Source organism: Lepus europaeus, chromosome 1 (assembly GCF_033115175.1).
Source record: "Lepus europaeus isolate LE1 chromosome 1, mLepTim1.pri, whole genome shotgun sequence".
Taxonomy (NCBI): Eukaryota; Metazoa; Chordata; class Mammalia; order Lagomorpha; family Leporidae; genus Lepus; species Lepus europaeus.
In genome coordinates this window covers 5,518,486-5,527,454 of record NC_084827.1, presented here as the reverse complement: position 1 = coordinate 5,527,454, position 8,969 = coordinate 5,518,486, and the positions used below count along the sequence as shown (strand labels likewise).

Here is an 8,969-nt window from a genome sequence, read left to right as displayed (position 1 = left end):
AACATAGGACACGCTTTTCTCCCCCCGTTGGTTTTATTATGTGTCACTAAAAATCAACAATTCACTCTCTTTTTCCTAAAAATATTCTCAAGATAAAGTCAACTACTTAACTTCACTTTCTGTACTTTTTTCCCCTAAAGTTACTTTAAATATTGTTTGTAGTAAAAGCAAAACAGCTAACTAAACAAAGCTGAATGGAAATTAAAGCTAATTTTAGATTTGTATTTAAATTACAGACAAATAAGTATGTGGAAACTATCTCCATCGTCAATATCAGTTGCTAGGCTTATAAAATATTTTGTGTGTGCTATAACCATGGAAGCACAATAGATTTCTGTTTCCCTCCCTCTCCTCTTCCATCTTGATCTCTCTGCATCCTTAGTGAGCAAACACATGTTCACACTGGAATGCATGTGATCAGTACTAAACACATCAACTACAACCTTTATTTTAAAGCATTATATTTACTATAGGTTGATCAAAAAAGATCCAATATGACTTTTTAAAAGACTCAATATTTGAAATTGGAAAATTCTGGCTTAGAACTTCTATTTTTGAAGCCACAATAGCATTTCATGAAGATGTGCCCTGGTTCAAATACTGAATAAGATTTTCTCTCTCAGCCATCTTTTTAAGACCAGCAAAGACCATTTTAGTTCCAGGGATATATTTCTTTGGGTTCTCCAAATATTCTATCAGAGTATCTTCTCCCCAGATAGTACTTTTTTTTTTTTCATCAGAGTAAGAGAATCCTCCTGCTTGTCCTGTTTTTTGGCTAGAGGCCCCCTGAGATTTGGACCAGTCTTGTGTTTTCCACCTTTTTCTACTGTGTGGTACTGAGCACATTTCTGAATAAAGATCTTGCCTGCTTCAGCATCTCCCATTTTGTTCTTCAGAGGAACCACAGGGCCAGTAGCTCTGCCCTCCTCCTCTCCTGTGCCATGGCCAGGTAGGAGTCTGTACCCCAAGTTCGATGCTGGTGGTTATGCAGCAAGCTCTCAATGATCCATGCAAGTCTGGTCAGCCATGTACTTCCCATGGATGCCGAAATGGAGAAGACATTTCTTTATAAATCATCTATTCCAGTTACCTTTTGCAGAAGCTTGAACTTGTTGGTCAGTTTTTCTTGTCAAGTTCATATGTGTGTGAAACTAGCCTATATTTTTTCTTTTTCCCTTCCCTTTCACAGAATTTGATCAATATATAGCCTTAAGTTTAGAAATTTAAGTGATGTGAATTTAGGCATTTATATTACCAATCCCACAAATCCCAGAGACAGCAAATTTCCCACCTTTCAGACTCCCTGTCTTCTCTCACCTTGATGTCTGTTTCCACAGCGCCCTCCTCAGGGAACCCTTGACTTCTGCATTCCTCAGGCTGTAGATCAGGGGGTTCAGCATAGGGTTGAAAAGGCTATAAAACAGGGAAAGGATCTTCTGCTGCTCCTCAGGGTGGCTGGATTTGGGGGCCATGTACATGACAATGGCACTGCCAAAGAAGAGCCCCACCACACTGAGGTGGGAGGAGCACGTGGAGAAGGCCTTTGTGCGGCCCTCCTTGGACTGGATCCTCAGGATAGCAACCAGGATGCGCGTGTAGGAGACCAGCACCAGGCACAGGGGCCCTACCAAGATGAACACAGAAGCAGCAAAGATGACCACTTGGTTGAGCGTTGTGTCAGCACAGGCCAGCTTGAGGACAGACAGGATTTCACAGAAGAAGTGGTTGATTTCATGAGGCCCACAGAAGGGCAGCCTCAGGATGAGAACCATGTGGACAAGGGCCAAGATGCAGCCACAGGCCCAGGAAGTCACAGTCAGGGTGATGCAGATTCTCCAGCTCATCATGGCAAAATATTGCAAGGGGTGGCAGATGGCCACATAGCGATCATAGGACATCACCACGAGAAGGAGACACTCAGTGTGAGCAAAGGCCATGTACAAGAAGGTCTGCATTATGCACGAGGCAAAGGAGATTGTTTTTCCCTTGCTTAGAAAGTTTGCCAGCATCTTGGGGACATTGTTGGAAGCATATGAAATATCCACCACGGCCAGGTGTGACAGGAAAAAGTACATTGGGGTATGTAGTTTGGAGTCTAGACAGATGAGCTCCAGGATGACTCCATTCCCCAGCAGAGTGAAGGCATAGAAAAGGGAGAAGAGGCTGCAGAGGAATATCTGAATCTTTGGGCTGAGTGAAAATCCCAAGAGAATGAATTCTGTGACTGATGTCTGATTTTCTGTCATGCCCTCACCACAGTGGCAGTGAGATGTGTGCTGAGGAGCAAAGAAGGGGCTGGATTAGTCATTAAATGGAAGGAGAGGGTGTATGAGGTGCACTGTGTTGACTCAGTCAGCCATCTTTTTCAGCCATTTAACGTGGAAAGAAAATTCAGTTCAGGTACCTAGTGTAAGTGAACAGGGTGACATAGAATATTTCCATTTCTATGGAATTATGGTTTAATTTTAATTTGAGGATCCACATTTTTACTATCATGATTGCAGCCACAGAATAAATGATTTTCTTGAGTGACTAGCCATTTTACTTTTGAGAGAAGACCATAGTCATCCTGTCATCCTTTTCTCTAATTTATTTAGTTTTCATATTTTATGATCACTTTCTCTTTATCATTTTATTTTCTCTCTTTTCACCACATCTGCAGAGTACACTGCACATAGCAGGAACTCAATAAATGATCCTAGAGTAGATTTATGAAGGAAGAATGGAAGGAATGAGTTTTTAAATGCAATTTTATAAAGGTTTGTTTCCTTCTCTGTTTACTATTGTTAGGGACTTAGCAAGTGAAGATTTAAAATTTTACTTCCTGAGGCAACCCAGAAAATATGACTATTTTATACATCTAGGCATGAGCGAAGGGTGATGTCACTGATCTGGCCTGCATTCATACAGGTAATTTCTGATAGATGATCAGGGCAAGTGGCTTGCCTTGTAAATATTTAACAGTGTAACATTCTCACTGCCCTCCCATTCCAACTCCTTGCAGAGCTGCTTGGTAAAGTGACTCACAGCATTTGGATGGTGTCCAGTTAAGTGCTGAACGGATGGGTGGATGAATAGATAAATTAGAAATGATATCTAAAGGCATGCCATGGATTTCAATCAAGTCTTTTGACTCCTTAATTTTCTTTGCTTCCATTTCACTAACCATATGACCACAGGGACTAGAGAAAGGGAAAACCTAGATGTTCACTGATGTAGATACATATTAAAGTCAATTTATCATTTACCACATAAGGCCTATAAATCCATTCCTGCAAATGCCAACCCTATCCTAAGCCCTGAGAACTGTCTTTCTATAAGTTGACACTGTTTACTGATCTCAGGAACTCTTTCTTCCTCCAGACCCCAGCTTCTCTAAACTCCCACAAAAATTTCCAAAAACCAGTTACTCACTGTGTTATCACCAATGCTCTTGTCTCAAAAAGCTGATTAGATGTAGAGGGAACTGCAGTGAGTCAACGGGGCTTTTGCATGTCAGAGCTGATGATCTTGCTTCACCAAGCAGCCGCTGGAAGAGAGACTTTCCAGGTGCAGGAGTTGTCACTCTCTTAACACAGGCTAACAACAGGAATGGGGCTTGCCCACTGGGAATACCAGTACTATGGTTTCATGTCGAGGTCATTTCTACCCAAGTCCTCACAGATTGTCCCTGAAGGTCCCTGTGGGGACAAGAATACACAACTTTCACACTCCATATCTAGCAAGAGAACCCAATGTTGTTTTTCTTTGTCTCCATTCCTCTGCCCTGGGGAGGAACATTAGGAAGAAAAGGAGTTGGCAGGTGACGACTTAATACCCAGCTGGATCCGCACCCATGAAACTCTTGCAGTAATAACAGCATAGACACCCCTGGGGAACATCTTGCAAATTACATTCCCCAGATATTTGGATGATTTGGGTTTACGAATCTTGGTCATACCCCAAATTAGCTAAGTAGAGCTTGTAGGAGGCAGAACATCTTCCTTACGAAATAATAGCACCAACATTCTCTAGATAATTCTAACTTGGTGTTGGTTGGTTAAGAAAAAGAACTGTTCAGCCAAACTTTCTATGATGTAGGGGGAAAGATTCTGAGACCTTCTCATATAGTATTGAGATTTGATAAAAGGTGTGCGTAGTAAGTAAGGAACAAAGGAAACCGGAGTGAAATTGGTCTTGAAGAGGTATTGTAGAAGTCCTAGTGATTAGAGGGCAGTATTATCTAATTCAAACCTTCACTATGAATAAAGCATAGAATAAGGCATATAATCTATAATAAAGCACAAACTGAGGAGTTCTGGGAGCATTTATTTAGTTTTAATTAATTTTTAACATTCAATATGATTTGTAGATATAGGTATAAGAACATAATGATGTTCCCTTCCTCCTTCCTGCCCCCCCCTTCCTTCTATCTATCCTTTTTTTTTTTTTTTGACAGGCAGAGTTAGACAGTGAGAGAAAGAGAGAGAGAGAAAGGTCTTCCTTTACTGTTGGTTCACCCTCCAATGGCCACAACAGCCGGCACTGCACCGATCTGAAGCCAGGAGCCAGGTGCTTCCTCCTGGTCTCCCATGCGGTTGCAGGGCCCAAGCACTTGGGCCATCCTCCACTGCTTTCCCGGGCCATAGCAGAGATCTGGACTGGAAGAGGAGCAACTGGAACAGAATCTGGCACCCCAATTGGGACAAGAACCCTGGGTGCCGGTGCCGCAGGTGGAAGATTAGCCTAGTGAGCCGTGGCACTGCCCCCTTCTAGCTTTCTTTTTTTTTTAGTTTTTGAGATAACATATTTTAAATTCACATTGCAGAAAAAAGGTTTAACTTCACCGAATAAGAAGTTTAACAAATAAGGATCAAAAATACCCTAGTTTAGTGGGAATACAGAAAATGGCTTTAAATAATACATGAATACATATACAGTTTTTTGTCAATTAGTCATTCATATTTGCTTTCAATGGAGTAGAACCAATGATAATATAACATCTCAATATTTGTTATATGGTTACAAGATAATACTTATGTTCATTTAGACTTTCAGCCATTTCCTCTCAACAGTTTATGCACAGGAATAATTTTATGCAGACTGCCATGCAAATATTTATACATTACATTATTCTGTACTCAATTAGTTACCACAGATTGGGTAAAGATATGGTATTTGTCTTTCTGGGACTAGTTAATTTCACTAAGTATAATGTTTTTTCAGTTTGCATACATACTGTTGTGAAAGAAAGGATTTGATTTTTTTATGGCTGAGTTGTATTCCATAGTGTATATATACCATATTTTCATTATCCAGTCATCATTTGATGGACATCTGAGTTGATTCCATAGCTTAGCTATTGTGAATTGAGCTGCTATAAACATTGGGGTACAGATAACTCTTTCATATGTTGATTTTATTTCCTTTGGGTAAATTCCCAAGAGTGAGATGGCTGGGTCAAATGGTGGATTTATTTTCAGTTTTCAGAAGAACCTCCATATGGTCTTCCACCATAGCTATACTAGTTTGCATTCTCACCAACAGTGGATTAGAGAACTTTTACTTGCATATACTCACCAGAATTTATTGTTTTTGATTTCTGCATGAGAACCATTTTAACCAAGGTGAGCTAAAACCTCATGTGGTTTTGATGTGCATTTCTCTTATGGCTAGTGATCCTAAGCATCATTTCATATGTCTGTTGGCCATCTGAATTTCCCCTTTTGAAAAATGGCTGTGCTTTGCCCACTGGATTATTTGTTGTTGTTGTTGAGTTTCTGAGCTCTTTATAGATTCTGGGTATTAATCCTTTATCAGTTTCATAATTTGCAAATATTTTCTCCCATTCTGTCAGCTGTCCCATCACTTTGTTAAGTGTTTCCCTTGCAGTGCAAAAGCTTCTAAGCTTGATATAATCCCATTTGTCTCTTTCTGCTTTGATTGCCTGTGCATCTGGGATCTATTCCAAGAAGCCTTGCCTATGCCAATGATTTGCAGAGCTTCCTCAATGTTATCCACTAGTAGTTTAATGGGATAATGTCATAGATTTAGATCCTTGATCCACTGTGAGTTGATTTTTGTATATGGTATAAAGTAGAGGTCTCATAATTCTGGAGGTGGAGATCCAATTTTCCCAACACCATTTGTCAAAGAGGCTGTCTTTGATCCAGGGATTAATTTTGGCTTCATTGTCAAATATTAGTTGGATGTAGATGCATAGATTGATTGGTGATTCTATTCTGTTCCATTGGTCTACATGTCTATTTTTGTGCCAGTACAGGGATATTTTGACTATTACTGTCCTGTAGTATGTCTTATAATCTGGTATTGTGATGCCTCTGGCTTTGTTTTTGTTGTATAAGATTGCTTTAGCTATCCAGGGTCTCTTTCGTTTCCATATGAATTTTAGCCTTGTTTTTTTCTAGATATAAGAAGAATATCCTTGTTATTTTGATTGGGACTGTATTGAATATGTAAATTGCTCTTTGTTGTTGGACATTTTGATGACAGTAATTCTTCTAATACACAAACATGGGAGATTTTTTTCTATTTTTGTGTCTTCTATTTCTTTCTTCAAGGTTTTGTAATTTTCATCATAGACATCTTTCATGTCCTTGGTTAAAGTTGTTCCAAGGAATCTGATCTTCTTTTTTAGTTATTTTGAATGGGGTTTATCTTAGAAGTTCTATCTCAGCCATGGCACTTTCTGTGTACACAAAGGCTACTGATTTTTGTGTGCAGATTTATATCCTACCACTTTAACAAACTCTTCTATGAGTTCCAATAGTCTCTTAGTGAAGACTTTTGGATCCCCTATAAATAGAATCATGTCATCTGCAAATAGGGACAGCTTGATTTCCTCCTTTCCAATTTGTATCCCTTTGATTTCTCTTTCTTGCATCATGGCTCTGGCTGAATCTTCCAGGAGTATATTAAAGAGCAGTGGTGAGAATGGACATCCTTGTCTGGTTCCGTATCTTAGTGGAAATGCTTCCAAATCTCCCCCATTCAATTCTATGCTGGCTGTGTGTTTGTTGTATACTTCGCTTATTGTGCTGAGGAATATTTCTTCTACACCCAGTTTGCTTAAGGTTTTTTTTTTTATCATGAAAGGATGTTATTGTATTTTATCAAATGCTTTCTCTGCATCTACTGAGATAATCATATGGTTTTTATTCTTAAATTTGTTACTGTGGTGTATTACATTTGTTGATTTGCATATGTTGAACCATTCCAGCAAACCAGGGATAAATCCCACTTGGTCTGGGTGAATGATCTTTCTGATGTGCTGTTGGATTCAATTAGCTAGAATTTTGTTGAGGATTTTTGCATCTAACTTATTCAGGGATATTATTCCATAGCTGTATTTCTTTGTTGTATTTTCTTCTGGTTTTTAAATTAAGATGATGCTCATCTCAAGAAAGAGTTTGGGAGGAGTCCCTCTCTTTCAATTGTTTTCAATAGTTTGGGAAGAATTGGAATTAGTTCTTTAAAAGACTGGTAGAATTCATCAGTGAAGCCATCCATTTCTGGGCTTTTCTTTGTTGAGAGGGTCTTTATTAATGATTCAATCTCTGTCTTGATTATTATTAAGTTTAAGTTTTCAGTGCCTTCCATGGACAAATTTTGTGATTGTCTCTTTTATGTGACTGCCAGGCTTACGTGTGTGTGTGTGTGTGTGTGTATAGAGTATATGTAGGGATGTTGGGAGGAGTTGGGCAAAATTTTGGAGAGGAAAATCCAGAACAAATTTATCAGTGCACATTAGGTTCCTTATGAGACAAAGACGCAAGTTGTTAACATGTGAGGCATGTAGTTCATGCTTAACGGAGGGAAGGAGATATGTCTATGTTTTTTGCTCACAGACTATCAAGGATTTCTGTCCCAGTAGCTCCTCTTCCAGTTCAGCTCTCTGCTGTGGCCTGGGAAGGCAGTGGAGGATGGCCCAAGTACTTGGGCCCTGCACCGCATGGGAGATGAGGAGGAAGCACCTGGCTCCTGGCTTTGGATCAGCGCAGTGCGCCGGCCGTAGTGGCCATTTGTGGGGTGAACCAATGGAAGGAAGACCTTTCTCTCTCTCACTGTCTAACTCTGCCTGTCTAAAAAAAAAAGAGGAACATTGCCATGGGTAGAATAATACAACAAAAGGAGTAACAGGAACAACTTTGTGTGATGATTGTGTAAGTAATGCTGTAGCTCTAAAATATCCACTCAGAAGACATATAACTGAATATGTGTTAGGAAACTTACAGTTGTTTGTGCTGGGGTAGATAAGAAAACACCCTTCTTTGTTCAGGTCCCAGAATTTGATACTATCCTTTGGACTGCATCCAAGAATAAATGCTATTTTCCTATTGATGGCCTTGGTGTCTTGTGTCTCTGCTGATATTGCCACTTTAGAATCACAGTGTAGACTCAAAGAGAAGAATAAGGAGCATGGCATATTCAAACACAGAATTATCAGTATTAGATATTCCTCATCATTAACAAAGGATTCCCTGGGGCCAGCGCTGTAGCATACCAGGTAAAGCTGCCACCTGTAGGGCCAGCATTCCATATGGTGCTGGTTTGAGTCTTGTCTGCTCCACTTCCAATCCAGCTCTCTGCTATGGCCTGGGAAAGCAGTAGAACTCCTTGGGCTTTCTGCACCCATGTGGGAGACTGAGAAGAAGCTCCTGGATCTTGGCTTCAGATAAGTGCAGTTCCAGATGCTGCAGCCAACTGGGGAGTGAAGCAGCAGATGGAAGATCTCTCTCTCTCTCTCTCTCTCTCTCTCTCTCTCTCTCTGCCTCTCCTTCTCTCTTTGTTTCACTCTGAATTTCAAATAAATAAATAAATCTTTTTTTAAAAAAAAGGATTCCAAAAGACAAATTGTATGTCTGTTAATTTCCAGCTTTTAATAAAACATTATATTCCTCATTGAGCATCTGGTTGAGTCCATAGACAATAGAGAAGCCATTCTCAAAGCAGGGTCCATGGACAACCAA

At 39.9% G+C, this 8,969-nt stretch overlaps 1 protein-coding gene and 1 pseudogene across 1 annotated transcript; both read right to left on the bottom strand.

The window, feature by feature from the left end:
* Positions 1–573: 573 nt before the first annotated feature.
* LOC133764243 (cytochrome c, testis-specific-like) lies at positions 574–884 on the bottom strand (annotated as a pseudogene).
* Positions 885–1,313: 429 nt separating this feature from the next.
* On the bottom strand, positions 1,314–2,246 carry LOC133764232 (olfactory receptor 2A5-like). The gene has a single exon (XM_062197910.1). The coding sequence runs from the start codon at positions 2,244–2,246 to the stop codon at positions 1,314–1,316; it is 933 nt and encodes a 310-aa protein (XP_062053894.1).
* Between the last annotated feature and the right edge of the window lie 6,723 nt (positions 2,247–8,969).

Bases quoted from the DNA above. Each gene is read 5' to 3' on its own strand.
- LOC133764232 (XM_062197910.1), bottom strand. From the start codon at position 2,246: ATGACAGAAAATCAGACATCAGTCACAGAATTCATTCTCTTGGGATTT.